Source organism: Arvicola amphibius, chromosome 9 (assembly GCF_903992535.2).
Source record: "Arvicola amphibius chromosome 9, mArvAmp1.2, whole genome shotgun sequence".
Taxonomy (NCBI): Eukaryota; Metazoa; Chordata; class Mammalia; order Rodentia; family Cricetidae; genus Arvicola; species Arvicola amphibius.
Genome location: NC_052055.2, coordinates 63609512 through 63631603, shown reverse-complemented (window position 1 = coordinate 63631603; position 22092 = coordinate 63609512). Strand labels below are relative to the sequence as shown.

The following is a 22092-nucleotide window of genomic DNA, read 5'->3' as shown; positions in this document are numbered from 1 at the left end:
ATCATGAATTCAAATGCAGCCTTGACTATTTAGTGACATCCAGGCCTGGCTGGGACACAAACAACATTTAAAGGAAATTTGTGAAAACATAAAAAAAGAGTAGTAAAAACCCACCACCTTTTCAGACACAGTTATTTCAAAAGTATGATCACATACAGTCTGATATTTAAATAAACAATGAGCCACTTAGATGATGGGCACCCCATTCTATACATTTCAGCAGAATAAAATTATCACCATCTGAAAGCACAACAGAAGAAAAACAGAAATCAGAGAATATATGAACTACCAAATAAACTTCTATAAATGGATTTGCCTCATATACAGAACACTTCAATACCAATTACAAATGCAAAATACAAGCAATACTGTGATCTCCACCATCAGACTTGAGTGAATATGGTAATGTATTTGCTTAAAGAATACAATAAAAAAAGATGCAATTTTTCTTGAAATTAGAGACAACTGTGATGCTTAATGTCATTATTATACTGATTACATGAATAGGGCTAGTCTTATGTATGAGTTCTTCCCTATTTCCTAATGTCAAGACTATATATAAAGGCTGTAAAATATTTATAGGGCTAGAGACAACCGAGTAGTTAAGACAAGTTTGTGCCCAGGAACCAGGTGATTTTTTTTTTTTGACAACTTCCTATATACTTCCTGCTAGAAATGTAGAAAGATCACAGGGTCTAACTGTTAGGAAAAAGATAATAAGAGGGGTGTCTCCACTGGCACAAAGAAGTCCAACTGGGTCAGATCAAACCAAATTAAAATGCCCATCATTTTCTTAAGTACAATGCTCTTGGGTGGCCAAGTGCATGGTGGAGAGACAGGAAAGCAGGGAGCACATGCAAACCCAGAACCATGTGTTCCTCCTCTGGAAGCCCACTTAAATGCCCGGTGGGAGTGGCATGCTGGGATGTGGAGTCCAGACCATCGCAACTCCCAGGCCAGGGGGGCTGGGATGGGTGTCAGGGGCTGGGGCTATGCTCCAGACTTAACACTAACCTTCTTGGGAACCATCAAGCACATGGATGTACCCAAAGGCACATTGACATCATGTAATAAAAATTAGAACAAATTGTTAAAAACATTTTCATTCATAACTATTTTTCTATGTAAACATTCATTCCTATAACCCAAATGTTGAGGCATCGAAACATTTACATAGTTTTTTTAATTATTACTTGGTTCATCTGATAGAAAGCAAACATGTAGGCTTCAAAATCAGAGAATACTTCTCAGTTGTTGGCATCACTTGAAATGTTTAGAGAATGCCAGTCTGTAGAGGAAATATTTCACTGGTGGTAGAATTTGAGGTTTTTAAATCCTCATATCAGTTGAACTTCCTGTTCCATGCTTCAGGTTAAAAATATGAGCTCTTCACCAGACTGAGCTCTCAAGGTCCTGATGAGGAGCAAAAGGAGGGAGATCATGAGCAAGGAAGCCAGGACCGCGAGGAGTGCTTTTACCCATTGAGACGGTGGGACAGATCTAACGGGAGACCACCAAGTCCAGTCGGAATGGGACTGATGGAACAGGGGACCAAACCGGACTCTCTGAATGTGGCTGACGGTGGAGGAGGACTGAGAAACCAAGGACAATGGCAATGAACATGAACTCTACAGCATGGACAGGCTCACTGTGAGCCTTGTCAGTTTGGTTGCTCACCTTCCTGGACTTAGGGGGAGCTGGGAGGACCTTGGACTTAACATAGTGAAGGGAACCTTGATGGCTCTTTGTCTTTGGAGAGGGGTGGAGTGGGGGTATGGGTGGAAGGGAGGGGAGGGAAGGGGGAGGAGGAGGGGAGGAGATGGAAATCTTGAATAAAAAAATGAGAAAAAAAATATGAGCTCTTAGCTTCCTGCTTTCGCTGTCATGGTTGGCACAAGTTGCCATGGCTCTCTCATGATAATCTTGTATCCCACTAGAACCATATGCCAAACTAACATTTTATAAGTTTCCTTAGATATGTGTTTCATCACAGCAATAGAAAAGGCATTACCACACATTCATAAAGTTTTATACTTGGATGTTATTTCATGTAATTGAAAAGTGTGATATTCAAAGTTTACCTTTGTTCAAATTCAAAGTCCATGAAAGACAAATAAAATTTATTTTTCTCCAGAAAAATAATTTTTTGTAATAAAATGTAAGTTTGTTGGTTAAAGACCTTAACAAATCCCTTATATTCATTGATTCTCCTTCAGTATGAGGTCTTTAAAATCCTCAAATTCTACTGTGATATACAAAGGCTTTAACTATTAACACACTGTAAGATTTAATTTTGGATAAATTCTTTCAGGGTCAAAGACTAAGGTAATCACAGCACTCCTTACATAGGGTTACTCTCCATTATGAATTCTTTCATGACTTTGAGGATAATTGTGACATGCAAAGGTTTTTATTACATTGCTTACATTTATAGGGTTTCTCCAATATGAGATCTTTTTTAAAATTTAACATAATTTCTTTATTGAATCCTTGTGAATTTCTCATCATACACTCCAATTCTGCTCACCTTCCAGTCCAGTTGTAACTTCACCTTATCCCTGAACAACCCTCCCACCAAAAGAAAATTAAACAATCAAACCAAAACAAAACAGGTAAGCAAACAAACAACAAAACAAAACAAAAAAAACCCTCTTTGCTCCTTCATCTTTTCCACCTTTCCAACACCTCACTTGTCTTGGTGCTGTTTGGAGCTTTGGTGTTTCAAAGTATACCCTTTTGTCCAATCAGGTTGACTTGAAAATATTCATTGCAATGGGTCATTGGTTTTGTTCAAGGCCTCTGGGTTCTGGTATATCATCATCATTGAATCTTCACCAAAACTCCTCTTGGATACCCTACAGTTATCCCAAGTCATGGAGATCCTGAGGTATTGTTCCAAAGGACCAGTCCCTTCATGAGTTCCTGTAGGTCCTAAATAGGGTAGATGTTAGAGTGGGCCAACTCCAAGCCCAGCTGTGTCTGAGTAGTAGTTGAGCTGGTCAGTCCAGGCAACTGGAGCTTCCTCCCTTAGGCAAGGGGTGGGTGGAACCAGCTCCCTTATGGCCAAGTTTCAGGGTAAATCCTCTTTCACCAATGGTGAGGGGTGGGGCCATCTCCCCAGAGTGCAGGTGTAGAGATAGTTCTCTTGTAATGTCCAATGAGAGACAGGACCATCTATCCTGGGGCAAGCCAAGTGTAGGGATGGCTCAGCATAGCCCTCTGATTTCATGACACAGCTTCTATCATCCCCTGAGATGACATGGCACAAACAACAACACAGAGCCCTGCTGCAGCAGGACCACAGATATAGACACTGCCCCCAGCAGGGGCTTGAGCCTAAATGACATCCTGGCTCTGGGCAGAAGAGGCCACTCAGGCAAGTATGGCTCTAGTTGCGGCATGGTGACCAGACACCAAATTCACAGATTTTGGCTCTATCTCCAGGCTTCCAAGTAACATTTGGTGGAAACATAGGCCTGGGATTTTAACACAGACTCCAGCTGGGGTAGAACCGCAAACCCAGATATAGTCCGCAGTAGTAGCCAGGTCTGGATGTCACTATTGCTCCAGGTGGCAGTGCCACTCAGATTGGCACTTAGCACTGGGATCCTAACATGACAACAGATCTTTGGCATTCATACAGTCTTCCATGGTAACAGGAACCTCAGACATCAACATAGACCATTGCTGCAGTAGGGCTACGAACCCAGACATGGTCCTCAGCTGCAGCTCTTGCCCATATATCACCTGGCATTAGGTAGCAGCATGAGCTGCTCAGATCTGCATGGCCCCAGCTTCAACATGTTCATGGAGTTCAACATGTTCATGGAGTTCTCAGGAGGCTGATCTGACCCTGTGAATCTACCTGGACCTTCATGGCTTCATAGGTTATGGGCTTCAACACAGACTGAGGCTAGATATGGTCCTTGCCAGCAACCTGGGTCCATATGTCACCATCTTCCCTAGCGGCAGCACAGGCCACACAGGCTAGAATGGTTGTGACAGCAATGAAGTTCTCAAACAACATGGCCCCAGGTGGCAACCTAGACCCCAGGAATTCACATGGTCTTCCTGGCAACCAGATCCACAGATCCTGGTTGAGGTAGGGTCACAGACCCAGACTTGGCCTTCTGCTATAACCCTGGCCCAGATTTCACTAGAGATCAGTATATAACATTTATAGCTGTATAGTCCAGATGCAGCATGGCCCATGGGTACCAATATGGTTTCAGGTGGCAAATCAGACACCAGGAAACCACACAGCCTTCGGTTGCAACAGGAACAACAGATGTCAGCTCAGATCCTGGCTGTCGTAGGGCTACGGACCCATACATGGCCCTCAGAAGCAGCTCGGGCCTGGAACACACAATGGCCCCATATAGCAGCACACGCCATCTAGATCAGCATGACTCTGGTGGCAGAATGGCTTAGACACCTAGATGGCCACCAGTGGCACCCCAGGTACTTGGCATCCTTGTGCCATTTGTTGGCAACAGACCCTTGCTGTGGTACTCTCATGGGACCCAGAGATGGCCCTTGGCAGTAGCCCAAGACTGGATATCATAATGGCCCTGAGTGGTAAGAAAGCCTCCAACATCAGCCTACACCTTACCATCTTCACTTCTGTTCTGCCTTGTTTCCATAGCATATGAGCCATTCACTTCTTTCTTTACCATATACTTGCTCAACATATTGGAGCCAACTGTCTGGTGCCAGGTGGGCCCTTGAATGTCTTCCTGCCACCCCAGGTCATGACACAGAATGGTCTGTGGTTGGCTTGATGCTACCTGCATTGAGTGGCATGAGATGGGCCCTGGATGTCTTCTGTCCAGTCAAGGTCTTAAGGACCCAAGTTGGCATGCTGGTGGTTTGTGCCCACCCGAGTTAAGTGGTATCACATGGGCCTGGACATATCTTTCTGCCATGGCACAATTTGAGGAATCAGGCTGGCTTGTGTCTGCTTGAGCAGAGAGTGGTCAGATGAGCCCTGTATGTCTTTCTGCCACCCCAGGTCTTGAGGACCGAGGTTGGCCTGTGGGTGGCTTGTGCCCACCTGAACAAAGTGGCATCAGATGGGCCGTGGATGTCTTCCCCTAGTATGAGTTCTTTGATGAATCTGGAGATGAGCAGGCTGTGAAAAGGTTTTCCCACATTGCTTACATTCATAAGGTTTCTCTCCAGTATGAGTTCTTTTATGTGTTTGGAGAGCACTATGTTTTGCAAATGCTTTCCCACATTCATTACATTCATAGGGTTTCTCTCCAGTATGAGTTCTGTTATGTGTTTGGAGACTACAGAGGTATGAAAATGCTTTCCCACATTGATTACATTCATAGGGTTTTTCTCCAGTATGAGTTCTTTCATGCATTTTAAGAGAACTACAAATTGAAAATGCTTTACCACATTGTTTACATTCATAGGGTTTTTCTCCAGTATGAGTTCTTTTATGAATCTGGAGATGAGCAGGTTGTGAAAAGGCTTTCCCACATTGCTTACATTCATAGGGTTTCTCTCCAGTATGGATTCTTTCATGTATTTTAAGATAACTATAATCTGCAAAAGCTTTCCCACATTGATTACATTGATATGGTTTCTCTCCAGTGTGAGTTCTTCTATGTATTTGGAGACTACCATGTTTTGAAAAGGCTTTACCACACTGATTACATTTATAGGGTTTCACTCCTGTATGAATTCTTTCATGTCTTTTAAGATGACTGTAATCTGCAAATGTTTTACCACATTGTTTACATTCACAGGGTTTCTCTCCAGTATGGGTTCTTTTATGAGTGTGGAGATGACTCTGTTGTGAAAACGTTTTTCCACATTGATTACATTCATAGGGCTTTTCTCCAGTATGGACTCTTTTATGAATGTGGAGGTAACTCCGCTGTGAAAAGGTTTTACCACATTGACTACATGCATAGGGCTTCTCTTCAGTATGACTTCCTTTATGCCTGTGAAGATAATTGACACATGTAAATGCTTTACAATATTCATTACGTTGATGCATGTTTTTCTCTCTGTATGACTTAATTTGGCAGTTTGGTATAATGGTTAAGAAGAGTCAGACCTTAAGATTTTACCAGGTTGTTTACATTCATAGGGCTCCTCTTCATTATGGGTTCCTTTGTGTGCTTGAAGATACCTGCGATATTAAGAGCACTTAGTACATGGTTCACATTTATAGCATTTTTATGTGAGTTTTTTTATGTAATTGAAGAGAATTGGAAGAACTCAGAGTTACACACTGGTTACATTCATGATATTCTCCTATACTGTGAGTCACACTACATTTGCAAACTGAACCAGGACAAGCAGAAGAATTTCCACTCTTCGTATTCAGAATTTTCTGTAGTATGAGTTAATATATTTCAGGTGAAGTTTGAAAAAAAATAATTGTAAACTTATTTCACATTCAGAAAGTCTACTCAAAGTGGGGATTATTGCATATCTTCTAATAGTTCTAGGAGGGAAGTACATTGCTATTCTTTCCTTATCCTTTAGGCATACATGGCTTGTTTCAAGAGTGACATATAATATACCAATAAAGACAGCAAATTAAAGTTTCCATATTGCACCAAGACAGCTTAATTTTTTGTTCCTCATGGAGATATGCTATTAAAGTTTCTTCACAATAACCTTCTTAACTCTCATAAATTGCCACACTCACAATAATTTGGTAACTCACCACAAGAACTTCAGTAGCACTAACTTTACTAGGGATTATTTTTTTATTAGAAGACTTTAACATGTACTTATGACCAGGTATGTGTTTTGCTATATCACAATGGTATGGAACTAAATTGATTGATAGATCTATAGCCTAGCTCTCATGGGGCTATAATTAAAATAGTGATATTTGTTAATGCATTGTTTCTTTCCTTTCTTCTTTTTTTCTTTTCTTTTCTTTTTTTGTTTTGTTTTTTCTTTTTTTTCAGACAAGGCTTCTCTGAGTTGCTTTGGAACCTGTCCTAGAAGTAGCTCTTATAGACCAGGCAGGCCTCAAACTTACAGAGATCCACCTGCCTCTGCCTTCCCAGTGCTGGGATTAAAGGTGTGTGCCACTACTGCCCAGTAGTGTTTTCTTTCTTAGAAGAATGCCTTGTAAACAGATTAGATACTTTACATTTAGGTATATAGTGTTGTGAGAATTTAATAATCATCAATACACTTAAAGGTGTGCTTATTTAGAAAGTTGCTTTTCTTTAAAACTTCTAAGGCATATTAAAATTCTTCCGTGGGACATCTGTATTAGCTTGCACATGAAAATTACCTTCCATGTCTTCTAAATCTTTGACAATGTTTTTCAATATTACGGTCTTCCCATTTGTAGCCTAAAATATAGAATCAGAAAATGCATGATATATTACTGGAAATTATGCAAACTTTAAGTTACTATATTCAGTGACCATAAGAACCATGCCTGATTTATTCATCTCATTCTTCAGCTTTTTCAGACTCAGTTATAAAAGAGCATAAATAACCAAGACATAGTTGTCTCCTTATTTTAAATGTTGAAGGGAAATTCAGTCTTACCTAGAGCAGTAAGGTTACTATAGGTCTCCAGCATCACATCTTTGTAGAGAATTTTCTGGGAAGGTAGCAGCAAAGCCCATTCTTCGCAAGAGAAGTGGATGTGCACATCATCATAGGTTACTGCATTCTGAAATATCCCATACATGTGTACAACAGAAAGTGTGATACTGATCACAATGTCAATGTATACATCTTTACAATATAAGAGCATAATTATTGTGTTTCATACTCATTCCATTACAGTGAGGATTTTTTTCCTAGAAAGAAACTGAAAAGGAGGTTCAGATATGTCATTTCTTTGCCCTTTGAAAAGGATTTACCCTTCCAAGAGAAATGACTATTAACAGACATACAGAGACAAGGAAAAAAAATAAGATTAGGTATGCATCAGAGACACTGAATGAACAATTGCTAGCTACAAAAAGATGTTTACTCATTTTGGTATATACTGTCTCATGCCTTTAATCCTACCACTCAGAAGACAAGGGCAGGTGAATCTCAGTTAGAGCCCTGTCTGTTCTATGTAATGACATACAAGACAGCCAAAGGTACATATTTGGGCCCTCTCCCACTCCCCCAAAAAACCTAAATCAACAAACAAAAAAGAGGATCTCACTGAAGTTCCTACAAAGAGATATGCATTCATTTTAGTTCTGCACTCATTTCCAGAAACCTGAAATGTCATAGTTTAAATTGTAAGATGAATAAGATCTTACTAAAAGGGAATGCATGTTTAAAACATTAGAGATTGGATAGATGAAAATGCAAGCATTGTAAATGGAAATAATGAAAAAAGGGAAAAAGAAAAAAAACACGGCAGGATAGGAGGCTCAGGAGTGAACAACACTATCCAATCTTGTAGAGGAGATGGGTTCAATTTCCAGTACTTATATGAGAGCCCACAACTATCCATAACTCCAAGTTCAGGGTTTCTGGAGTTCACGTTCTGACTACTGGGTTTACCAGGCACATATGTGGTACATATCCATGTAGACACGGCAAAATACTCACATTGTCCAAAAATTAAGACAGATACAAAAGTAGTAAGAATGTCACACACCTGCATTCCAATGACTCAAGAACCTAAGATAGAATTAGTGTTATGAATGTATGCTATCCAAAGAGAAAAAAAAGATAGCCTCTGGCGAAAGTTTATAATTTAAGACATCAGTGAAGTTCATCACAACAGCATATGTTTGACATGTACAAAAAACTACATTCCAGGTCCACCCGGCCAATAATATGAAAACTTAAAAACCTGTGCATGATAGCCCACATCTTTAATTTAGCACCTGAAAAGCAGAGTGGGGCAGATCTCTTATTTTGAGGCTGGCCTGGTTTCAAGACGAATATTTTAGGACAGTCAGTACAATATAGAGAAACCATTGTCTTCTGAAACAAAACAACCACAACAACAGACAGGTGACTAAACTTGCTTAGGGGATGAAAAGCACGTTCTTTTAACTGCATCTTATCTGGGCATTGTGGTGATATCTGTACAAATAAAGCTTGCATGAAGATTCAGAGGGCAGATCTAGATCTAGCAGTCTGGAGATCTATACAGACAGTTTGTGGAAGTGATGTGGTTGGGCAGGGAGAGGAGTAGGATAAAACGAAAGGAGAATGGAAAGCTCAGTCTTTTTGGCTGGAAGTTGAGTAGGGGAAGGTGGCTGTGGTTTGCTCCTTCATCTCTCTTATCTCTCAGCATTTTCCCCTATCTTACTTTTTGTTTTTATTATTAAGACACCTATTAGAACTTGTGCTACAAGGGATATGCTTCTACAATGATGGTGAATAGGTGACAGCATGAGAGCTATTGCTTAACTACTTCAATCACAAGAAAGTAGACACAAAGAACAGGAAATCGGGTAAGGCTATAGACCTTCAAATCACATCCTCAATGAGAAACTTTCCACTACAGAAAATGGGGTGAGGCTATAGACCCTCAAATCAGATCCTTAATAAGAGGACTTCCTCTAGAAAGGCCCCCCCTACTAAAGATTCCATAAGCAACAAAAAGAAAGCCACCATGAGAGTTAATGGTTCTCATATACCCTCCGATATAGGAAGTTTTTTTTTATTAATCAGTCCACATGCTGATTCAGGTCACTATAGGCACGATGAAAATGTAGTTAGTCCATGTGTCCCCTAAGAGCCCTTCTTTTTACTTAAGTTTTCTCTGTGTCTGTGGATTGTAGTGTGATATTTCTAAAAGCTAATATACGTTTATTAGTGAGTACATCTCATCTTTGTCTTTTCTGGGTCTAGGTTGCCTCACTCAGGATGTTTTTCTTAGATCCATCCATTGCCTGCAATTTCATGTCATTTTTTAACAGCTGGGTAATATTTCATTGTGTGTAAATAAACCACATTTTCTTGATCTATTCTTCAGTTGAGGGATTTTTAGGTTGTTTCCAGTTTGGGGCTATATGAATAAAGTTCCATTGACCATAGCTGAGCAAGTATCTTTGAGGTAGGGTGGAGCATCTTTTAGTATATGCCCAAGAGTGGTATAGTTGGGTCTTGAGGTAGATTGATTCCCAATTTTCTGAGGAACCACTATATTGATTTCCATAGTGGTTGTACAAGTTTGCACTCCTACTGGCAATGGAGGAGTGTTCCCCTTACTCTACATCCTGACTAGCATGAGTTGTCACTTGTGTTATTGATCTTAGCCATTCTGATAGGTATAAGATAGAAATTTGGTGTAGGAGGTCCTTCTGTATTTGTGTTGATTTCATTGGTTGAATAAAGAAAACTGCCTTGGCCTAGTTGATAGGGAGAATTCAGGTAGGCGGGGAAGACAGAGCAGAATTCTGGGAGGAAGAAAGTAGAGTCAGGGAGAACCACCATGGAGTCGCCAGAGTCAGACATGCTGACTCTTTCCTGGTAATCCACGACCTCGTGGTAACACACAGATTCACAAATATGGGTTAAAGCAAGATGTGAGAGTTAGCCAATAAGAGGCTAGAGATAATGGGTCAGGCAGCAATTTAGTTAATATAATTCCCATGGGGTTATTTTGGGTATAAGCAGCTGGGACACAGCCCACTGCCACTCCTCATTACTACAGAAATTCAATGTAATGATATTTCATTTGTATTTTAATAAATAAAACTTGCCTGAAATTCAGAGTAAAACAGCCACACTGATCAGCCTTACAGACTAGGCAGTGGTGGCACGCACCTTTAATCCCAGTAGCCACACTAGATTGTGGTGGTAGTGGTGCACATCTTAAATCCCAGTCCTAGAGAGGAATATAAGATGGGAAGAGACTCTCACACATAGTCTCATTCTGAGACTCCTGGAGGCAGGATTGTCATTTTAGACTGAAGTAAAGGTAAGACCCTGTGGCTGGCTGTTTTGCTTTTCTGACCTTCAGGTTGAATCCCTATTTCTGTCTTTAGGTTTTTATTAATTGTGCTGTATTTCAATATAGTTTTTATTTACATTTCCCTAATAGGTAAGGATGCTGAAAATTTCTTTAAATGTTTCTCAGCCATTTGAGATTGCTCTATTGAGAATACTGCGTTTAGTGCTTTTTCCCATTTTTAATTGGATTGTTTGGTTTGTTGATGTCTAGTTTTTTGAGTTCTTTTTCAGCCTAAGTGAGGCAACCCAAAACCAGATAGGAAAAGATTATGTGTACTCACTTAAAAGTGGTATTAGTGGTTAAAGGATAATCATACTACAATTCTTGGATCCAGAGAGGCTAGTTAACAAGGAAGGCTCTAGGGGGAAGACCATGGATTTCCCTGGGAAGGGGAAATAGAATAGATTTTGTGGATGGACTATGGGGTAGGTGGGGCTCGGAACATGAGGGATCAGGCATGGTAGGGAGAGCCAGCCAAAATAATACAAAGAGAGACAACTGGAAGAGGAGCACATTTATATATGTATGTGTATGAAAGAGAAAAGGACTTCGATGTTTATACAGGTGACACACCAGAGAAAAGGGTGTAAAATCCCCTGGACCTGGAGTAGCAGGAAGTTATGAGCTTCCTGTCTTGGGTGTAAGGATAGGAACTCAGGTCATCCCCAAGAAGAATATGTGCTGAACACCTGCCAGGTCCCAGAGTAGATTTTATCCAAAACAGTAAAAGTCTTTCACAGATTAACAAAAGAAACAAAACCTAAATAAATAAAAAAGCGAATAAATTATCCTTGGGATCATGAGGCATCAATATTAAGATATTACATATGGTCAATTTGAAGCACATATTAAATACAATCCAAAGAAAATTCCTAACAATTTATAACAGAAAAACTGATTCCAAAGCTACATGAAAAGTGGAAACATTCAGAATGCTCAACAGGATTATGAAAAAATAGTACACACATTGACACAATGTGGTTTCTGTATTTACCACAAAAGCTACAATAATCAAGAATGTATACAGTAGTATAGAATAAAGGAGGTGAAGGGAAAGAGCAGCCAAGAAAAACAATCACAAAAATATACCCAAGTTTTAATCAAAAGACCTAAGGATACCCAGCCAGGAAAAGTATGATCTTGATCAATGTTAGCCAATTACCTACGAATCCACTTATACAAAATTTGAATAAACAGAATTCACAATTCCCACAAAATTAACTCAAAGTGACCCTTAAACTTTTATGTTTTGACCATCCAGCTAGTGGTATTTCTTCTAGAAAAGCCCCATTGCTCTAGAACTCTGTCTCCCACAGATCCTGTACTGCATTATGTAACTCATTTGTGGTTCCAGGCAAGTCCACCCCCACTGATGCCCAATCGTGAAACAATGTTGAAAAACAATTTACTGTCTACTTCCTGCCATATGGATTATGGCACATGATGTGGAATCTGACCTATCCACCATGCACACCTGAGAAATCGCTGAGAAATCAGAACCCCCTAGAACTGAACTTCCTTGAATCACTCAAGGAGGTTGGTTGGTAGTGGAAAGTTAAAAGAGTTGTAATTGGGTATTATCACTAAAGGAAGATTCCCAACAACTCCTTTCTACCAGTTTTTAAACTATTTGTAATATTTAGAAGATAAACCTGAAAGATGAAGAGAACCTTCAGAATTTCTAGGAATCAGACCTTCAATTTCCTAATCTCTCTTCCAATCAAACAACAAAAGAAATGCCTGCTTAGGCACACTGAACACAACTGATATAACAAGCATTACAGTCTCCCATCGCCAGGCCTGAAGAAACTCCTGCTCCCCAGGAAAATTCACACACAGGGACGCTCAGAGTCTAAGCCACTGTCCAGGCCACCACATGGAACAAATAATAATAATAATAATAATAATAATAATAATAATAATAATAATAATAATAATAATAATAATAATGTCACAACCTGGTCCACCCCAGTCCTAACAGCTTTGACAGTTCAGCAGACTGTGCTCCTCCTGGACTAAGGACATTGGCCTTCATACTCATCCTGGCATGAATGAGTCTCCCTCACAACTCCTTAAAGCAGAATCAAAAGAGAATCCTGGAAAGAATCTGCAAGCTTCTGGCAGTGGTACTCCTGATTGCTATCCTTCCCAGAGACCATTATTATCTAGGGCCACCCCGCTGAGTCTCAGGTTATTAGCAGCTCCCCTACTGGGTGAGCAGAGATCATTTTACTGCCTTCCACCCAGACAGACATGTCCCTAGTGTGAGAAGTTTCTATTTTAGTAGAAATTCTTCCAGTCTCCCAAAGCACTTCCTGATCCTCTCCCAAGGCAGAGTCCTTTGTGTGCACATTCCATTACACACTCAATGTCCAGTACAGCCAACCTATTGCTTCACTGCTGGGAAGTCCTGCAGTCAAACAAGGGTCACAGTCAAACAGTAACTATTGTTACTGTGTAACTTTTGTTAAAGAAAAACAGGACACAAATTAGAAAACAATGAGTAGTCATGGTAGGGCTTAAAAGCAGGAAAGAGACTATGTATATGATGTAAGTTATATTATTAAAGAATTATTTTGTAGCGGGCGGTGGTGGCAATCGCCTTTAATCCCAGCACTTGGGAGGCAGAGGCAGGCGGATCTCTGTGAGTTCGAGGCCAGCCTGGTCTACAAGAGCTAGTTCCAGGACAGGCTCTAAAAAAGCTGCAGAGAAACCCGGTCTCGAAAAAAACCAAAAAAAAAAAAAAAAAAGAATTATTTTGTAGAGTCAAAACAGGTTTTATAGCCACGTCCTCCAGAGATTAGGGATTTGTATGTGAGCACAACAAGGATTACTCACAACTTTTCTCTTAGGTTGTACATCTTAAATCAGGAAAATAACAGTCCTGTGAGGCAGGACCACACTATTTCATTCAGATCTTCTACTTTGGTTGAACTAATGTTAACAACAGTAATTTGGCTTCATGAGAAGGTCAGTCTTTTATCCAGATTCCTGGTCTGTGGACCCCAGGAAATCGCCAGTTGGGAAACTTATTGATCATCTAAAATTATTGATTTCATCCCAAGTTCCAGGACAGCCAGAGCAACATAGAGACCCTGTCTCAAAATAAATAAAATTTCAACTCTGATTTGTATTGACCCATCTTGAAATCCTTTTCCAAAATGCACTGAAGAGACCCAGCTTAATCTCAGCAGAAGTCCCTATAAATAACTGGTTTGTTACAAGACAACACGACTATACATACAGGAGCTCTAATGTTTTCATCTTTCCACAGAACTGTATCTTTGTCTAACCATTCTCCAGTCTCACTAAATAATTTTAGAAGCACCCCACTGGGCAGAAATGAAGTTGCAATCATGTAATAGTAGACACAAGCAAGAAGACCACTGTTAATTTGAGGAAAGTCATGCTGCATAGTCTCTCTCTTTTACACACACTCACACATACACAGAGAGAGATGAGAGACGAGGATACGAGAGAGAGCGAGGAGAGACCGACGAGAGAGAGAGACGCTGAGATGAGTGAAGAGAGAGAATGCAGGAGGAGGCAGGAGGAGGAGAAAGGGGAGGAGAGAGGAGAGAAGAGAGAGAAGGGAGGGGCGGAGGGGGAGAAGGGAGGGAGAGAAGGGGGAGGAGAGGGAGAGGAGAGGGAGAGAGCGAGAGAGAGAAGGAGAGAGAGAGAGAGAGAGAGTGTTAAAAGTAATTTTTCACTAGTAGAGTGTCTTTGGACTTTTTTCTACACTGAAAATGACACCCCTCTGATTCAGCCGAGAAATACAGCAATAATGTGAAGTCAGGGTGGTCCCTTAATCCTGAAGTCCTGTTGATTCTCTCTCTTCACTGGGCTGGCAGCCCTCAACCCTGCACCACTTCCAACATAATGATAGTAGAAGGCTAATAGGGTCCAAGGGACAGCCATTAAGCCTTCATATTGCTGGAAAGGTTACAGAGAAAAGAAAGGTTTTCAGAAATTAAATAAAATTTTCTGTCAATAAAAAAATAATTTTGGTTTGTTGTTTGAGAAAAGATCTCATTGGAGAGCTCCAGTTGGCTTGGAAGTCACTATGTATGTTTTAATGAATAGTGTATACTGAATCTTTTAAAACAATTTCAGTAAATCTTTCATTCTATACTATTGGCTCATTATTCAAAGTATGATAGTTTTCTAAACAAGAGGGAAATTCCAAGCAATTTTCTGTATATTTATATTTGAAGAGGAACTGGAAGCGAGAGAAATTTACTGTTTACACTCCTATGTTGTTTACCTTGGAAGGACCAGGAAGAGTAGAGCCAACAAATCTAGGTTAGCAGGTTCAGTGACTCTGTTCCAGGAACTGGCTGACCACAAAGTTAGATTATAATCTTGAGAACAATCTTGAGAAACGGGGAGTTACCCCCTTGTGATTATCACTGGTATTTTCGGAATTTTCCAATGACGCCCTCCCTACCCCCTTTGGGTTATGGTTTCTTCCATTAAATACCCCTTCTCCCAGCTACTGGGGGTTGAACTCCTCTTCCCCTGTGTGGGATATGAGTCTCAGCCTCAGGGTGCTGGTTCCTGTCCTGTCAATAAACCTGGTGTGACTGCAGCAAGGACGGTCTCTTGTGAGTTCCTGGGGGGTTCGTGTTATCCAGAGACGTGAGTGAGAGTCTCCAAACTCCGGGGGTCTTTCACCTTCACCTTATCATTTTATGAAGTCAATATCAATCTTTTCTTGAACTCTATTTTAGAAACATTTCAATAGTTTGTAAATTGAGTCATTTGCAACTATGAAAGCTGAAACAATGCCCATTAAAGTAAATATTCCAGCTAATAGTAACCCAATGAATTTTTAAGAAAGTTTTTCTTTGAAAATAGTTAGAAATTTTTTAAGAATTGGATTGAAATTTTAGGAAAACCAGTATTTTTCTAATTTTATTGGGAACCAGAAAAAGAAATGGAGGTTGTTGAAACACAATTATATTATCAATTGTAGTGCTATCAATACATTGAGTTAAATAGGAGCAATTCTATGTTACATGAAACAAAGAGGACTCTATTGGATTACTACATTTTCTAATAAAAACACATGAGGAATGACTACAAAAGCCTATGCACAACAGGATTTATTGTTCATTGCATCAAAGTAAAATTAGCAGTGTTTCCTCTCTGAAGGGTAATGAATCAAGTACTAAGTATCAATGTTCACAAGGAAGTATAATTGAAGAGTCCAAGAAATAAATAAATATGGATTCCAAAAATGAGGAATATATATATAGTTGCAAGTCTGGGAGAATGAGAACAGACCATCAGCAGCTTTTCCAGCAGATCAAGGATCATTCACTCACAGGGAGCTGTTTTCTCAGATGTTTGGGAAGCTTAGGTCATTTTACGACTGGCTGTTTCATTTACAAGACCAGAATGCCCCCCTATAAATTTAGAATGGTGTCCTGGCCAGTCCTGATATACAACAGACGTGAACTGAGCTAACCTTTAGGAGACAGAGATAAGGTGACCTTTGGGTCAGATACTGTCTCCGTTATGGACAACTGGCACCACAGCAGGGTATTTTATGGGATATATCTGGTCAAGAGATTAGCTGACCGGACTAAGATCTCAGACCTCCTTATCACAGCTGTCAAATTGATGAAGTATACCTTGCAAGAAAACCTGGGAACAGACAAATGGGACTGTCCCCAAGATGACCCAAGCCCCTACCAATAGAATTACTGTTACTAAGCCCCCCCCATGTAACCTGTAAACCTATAAAAGCTGAATAAAGAGTTGGATCGGTGTGATCAGTTGGCAAGACCTGCTGATTCACCCACAGACGCCTGTGAAATTAATAAAATAACCTCTTGCTAATTGCATCTGTTGGTTCGGGTTATGGAGTTAAGGGGGAAATCGCCACCCTTGAAAACGAGGGTCTTTTCATAATATGTTCTCCTGTATCGTGAGCTAAGTAAAGAAATAGTAAAGCCATATTATTGAAAGAAAAAGTAAAAGTAAGTTTGTTTCCACACTATACCTTTTTAGATCATGAAATATTTGGTGGAGCCCACCTCATGATAGAGTACATGAAATACTCTGCTTATATTTAACTCAATGTGGGAATAATGACAAGGTTGCTCCTTGTCCTCAAATTGGACAGGTAGGTAAGTGAAGCACTTCTTTAATACCAGATAAGTGTTTTGAGATCCCGATTTTTAATAACTTGCTTCTAATAATTTGTACAGGGTAAACTATTATTTTTCCCATTTTTTTCAGTTGCCCAAAGGAAAGCCCTACCATCATCATTTCCAAGTCATTCTAGTGCATTATTTATTAATCATGGGCAAACATATATGTGAATCAGAAACCTTCCTACAATGAGCACAATAAAAACAATCCCCTTAGATATGCAAAAATAGCTTATTCAGGAACCCCACTGCACCTGAGGCTACTCCTGAAAACTAGAATCCAGTGACATCACTCACTCAACCAAACATAGTCCTAGAACCAAGATGCCCACTGGACAGTATATAAGCAGAGACCAAGAGCAATGCTATGGTATGCACATCCAGAGACACCACCTTGATCTGCCTTGCAGCTAGAGAGTCTCCCACATGTTCATGAATCTCAAATCAGAGACTTCTGTTAGAGACTGAACTTGACCTTCAGCTAAGATATTTCAAACAGGTGAACAGCCTTGGGGAGATAGGCTTAAGACCATAGTTAGGAATTCAGAGTGTGAATCTTGTGTGATGACCATCAGCATAGTAAAATATAGCGTATATTCTACTAACTACAAATATTTACCTTCTTGCTCACCTCCAGCATTTGTTGTCAGTTGTTTGGTGGGTTTTTGCCATTCTAACTACAATTACCATGATTCTTACCAAAAAACAAATCAAAACCATAATCTGTAGAAACAGGAACAATTTATAACATCAAACAACCTCCACAATTCTGATAATAGCCACCATAACCATTTTTTTAAAATAGAAAATAGTGAATGCCTCAAAACAACAGTATGTGAGTTTGCATGCCTTATATTTCTAGTTTTACTGAGGAGCTCAACAATATGATTAATCAGGCTATCGCAAAAATATTCAAAGTCTCTAGCAATTTCTGATGGCTAAGAAGGCAGTATGGGACCCATGGAAAACTTTATAAAGCAGCTGGGTTCCAGGAAGAATTTGGAAGTCCTTTGGGCTCAAAGTAGGATCTGGAGAGTGGTTTAGAGGCTAAGGAATTAGAAGGCTACCTGTTGGTGGGAAGGTCCTTAAAAGGGGCAGGTGGATGTCTGCCTCAGTTTCCCAGCACCAGGGGCTCACCTGTGTGACCATGGCAAGCTGTTTCTGTGCTGAAGTGGCAGCAGCATGGCCTCACCTTTCTGGGTTTCATTATCAGTCCTTGTTGACCCGTTTCTCAGCAAGACTCAGTAAGGCTCTCCATGGCTGACTCCCAAGGATAAAATTGATCAAACAGGGTGATGCTCCAGAAACACCTTCTTCAGCTCCACAGATATTGGCAGACAGGCAAGACAAGACCTGGGCTGGTAAGCATAGCTTGTGATCTATGCAGGACTATCTTCCTATCTCCTTGAGCCAGCCTTGCCAAATGCCTACTAGGAAAGACCTCTTGCAGAGGCAAATAGTGAAGAAATCGCTTCACTCACCCCCTCCCTTACAAGCACAAGTAAAACAATCTCCAGAAGGTCCTCTAGGCAAGTCCTTCACAGACACACCAAAAAAAAAAAAAAAAAAAAAAAAAAAAAAAAAAAAAAAAAAAAAAAAACATGCTCACACACCTGCCCCCAGGAAATGTCCTTAAGAATTATTTTAAGATGACTCAGAGGACCTCCTCTGGTGACCTCAGTCCCAAGAAAAGAGGCAGAATGGCAAGAGGTTGGCAGCTAAACTGGAGAGCTGCTCTAAGATCAAGGCCAGTGCAGACACCAGGGTAGACCATCCACTGTAACCACAGGGCCCTGATAGTGCAGGGCAGGACTCATCCAGGAACTGGGGACCCAGAGCCACAGCTGGCAGGGTAGACAGATCATGAGCCCCCCAAGATCTCAGGTGAAGGAGAAAACATGACCAAACAACATATTAACATAGAAGGTGGGATGGGGGATAAAATGAGACCCCAAATGTGGATAATGATTGACATAGGGAGAATAATGTTTTCCCAGGGAAAAACCTCCTAGTTGGTTATCCAATACAAAGTAGTCTGCCCTGAAACCATATAAATATAAGAAATACTAAATGGACTCAGGAGCTTGTATATAAATAGTCAAGTGAACACATATATATTCAATAATAATAAAAGAAAAAGAGGCAATCAATTTGAGACAGTAAGTGAGGGGTATGAGGTAATTGGAGAAAGGAAAGTGAGTTGATATGTATCTATATTTTAAGAAGAGTTTTAAATGCTAATCTTGAGACGTAGTATTAAATAGAGAGCTATGAGAAAATGAAATACAAATGGCTGACAAATACTTAAAAATATTCAACATTTGTAGCCACTGGGGAAATGCAAATTATAATATCTCTCTGATTTCATCTTACGCCAGTCAGAATGGATAAGATTAAAAACCCAAACAGGAAATGACAAGTGCTGGCATAGATGTGTAGTAAAGGAAACTCCATTTCAGTGCTTGAGGGAATGCAAATGAGTGAAAACAGTTTAAAGCTTAGTAATGGAGGTTCCTCAAAAAGCTAACTCTAGATATTCCATGTGACCCAGTAGTACCACTCCCATATATAAATATAAAATAGGGAGTCCATATCCTTTTCTAGAGACTTCTGTCAATTTACAGTACATTTAGATTGAGATTACATTTACAGCAGCCAGGAAATAAAAGCATCCTGGATTTACACCAACTAATGAATAAATAATGAAAACTGCTATAGTCATACTGCACAATATCATTCAGATATTGAGAAAAGGAAACCAATAGAATTCACAACTAAACTGTATAGGGTCCACAGGTCTACCCCTCCTCCCAAGGTTCATCTTTAGGACAGTTGCTGGCCAGACATCTTGTTGCAATTTCCGGCTAAACATCCTGTTTGTACCTGTGCTCCTTCTGCCCCCTGGTGGATAGCTATAGGGCCACTGTTTACTCCATCTTGGGCCTGGTAATTTCCCACCTGCCTGGGAGATTTTCATTATGCAGCAGTTAGGTATATAAAGGTTTTCCTAAGCTTGTCTCTTAAAGGGACAGGACAGATTATTACAAAGCCCTTGCCCAGCTTGAATGGCATGACAGCATGAACTGTACTCTTTCTCCCCCCCACACACACAAACACACACACACAAACACACCAACAATAACAACAATAACAGGAATCAATAATCATTGGTCATTGCTATAGCTAAATAGAAATGGTGTGAATTATCCAATAAGAAGACACAGACTAGGTCCATATTTTGCTGCATATAAGAAACACAAAATGAAGAGGCATGCTGATGTAGCCATTTTAAAATCTATCAAAATGTGCTACCACCCATTAAATTCCCCTAAATATCCTCAAGGCAGACTAAAATACAGAATTGTATTTTGCTCTTCATTCTGGGAGTCTGGGTTCACAATGATATACTTTGCTGTAAATATCAGACACTGCATTATCACTATCTTTTATATTTTGCCTTTATCTTATGATAAAACTTCCAGAGCAGCAATAGAATGTTGGTTAAAAATAAAAAACTGATATTAATATATGTATTGTAATTGCTCTAAGTATGTCATGACCAAACATTAAAATGTACATTATCCAGGAAGAGATCTTAGATTTTATGAGCAAAGTAAGAAGCAAATACTTCTCTAGTGCCAGACATTAGCTAGATACCTTTACCACAGGACAAAGTTGGCAATTAAAATAGCATACAAATTATATTATCATCCATTAGTATAGGAAGGTGACAAGAAAGTCCTTAAACTTTAAAAAATACACAATACATGTATTAGCAAATAACCACTCCAGTGTGAAGATTCCACATGATGTCAGAGTGAGAGTTCCTCCTTCTGTGAAACTCTCTAGAGCAGCACATTACAAATACCTACTGTAAGGCCCAGTCAGGACAGGCACAATACATACCACAAACTGAGACCACCCAGGACCGACCATCCCTGGGGAAAATACCTAACCATCCAAAGGACATACCTAACATTCCAACCATTGTAGATAGGATCCATGACGTCCTTTAGCCCAGCACACACCCATCCACTTTCACCAAGCCACCCCTAGACAGATGTCAGTCAGTCAGGGGTCCTGAACCTTAGAAATCCCTCACCCCAACTTCTGCTATGATAAAATTCTACCCCAACTGAACTTGAGGCTTTGATTGTGCCAATGTGCTGAACACATGGAAAGCCCAAGTTCAAACTTGCATAAAGGTTCTTTGCTTTTACATGTGGCATTTGGTCTCCCTGGTGGTCTTTTGGGGGTCCCTAAAATTTGGACCTGACACCTAACATTAAAATTTAAAATTCCATTTCCTAGGTTCCATCTCCTAAGTGTTATGATTCAGAGTAACTCAGATGTTAAGCTTGTGATGGTCAAATTGAACTAAACTAAGATTACCCCTGTTATAATCTGTTGGCCTGGCCTGTCACCTGGGTACCCTGTCCCTTTAAGAGACAAGTCTCTCCCATTCCCAATCTTCTCCCTTCCAACCACAGAGGAAAGGGATCTCCCGCCTCCTCTCTAGCCCACTCTCTGTCAGTCCCTCTTCAGAAGAGGTAACTACTACCTTCCTACCCTCTCTCCCTCTCTCTCTCTCTCTCTCTCTCTCTCTCTCTCTCTCTCTCTCTCTCTCTCTCTCTCCTACATCATTCCTCTACCCATTAAATAAACTCTATACCCAAGCTCTCTCTACATGGCATGGCTGTCTGTCCCTCACCTGCCACAGGACCTGCCAGGGTCATACCAGTATGAATGAAAACAACCCTTCTTATGCCCTCTTTATGATCCCAAGTTCCCAAAACAAGTCAAATTCTATGCTGGATATAACTGATGAAGAGTATGACTGATGACAGCCACTAACCACATGTCTCCACCACGCCTGATGTACTGATGTATTTTTAACTATTTTACTCTTCAATTTTGTACTTCCCCTCATCATAACCAAACAAGTTAGATGTCAGCTACCCTGAGACCTTCCGACAAGGCTGTGACCCACTTATGGTTTTCCCCTTTATAAATCCTGTAATTTGC

At 40.2% G+C, this 22092-nt stretch overlaps 1 protein-coding gene across 1 annotated transcript in view; it reads right to left on the bottom strand.

The window, feature by feature from the left end:
- Window positions 1–2388: 2388 nt before the first annotated feature.
- LOC119822239 (zinc finger protein 431-like) overlaps window positions 2389–22092 on the bottom strand; it is a 28283-nt gene continuing 8579 nt past the window's right edge. The window contains exons 2-5 of the mRNA XM_038341229.1: window positions 7537–7663; window positions 7274–7334; window positions 6071–6145; window positions 2389–5954 (exon numbers count right to left, since the gene is read on the bottom strand). Coding sequence (XP_038197157.1) covers window positions 5069–5954; window positions 6071–6145; window positions 7274–7334; window positions 7537–7663 — 1149 coding nt within the window. The 3' untranslated portion in view covers window positions 2389–5068. The remainder of the gene's footprint in view (window positions 5955–6070; window positions 6146–7273; window positions 7335–7536; window positions 7664–22092) is intronic.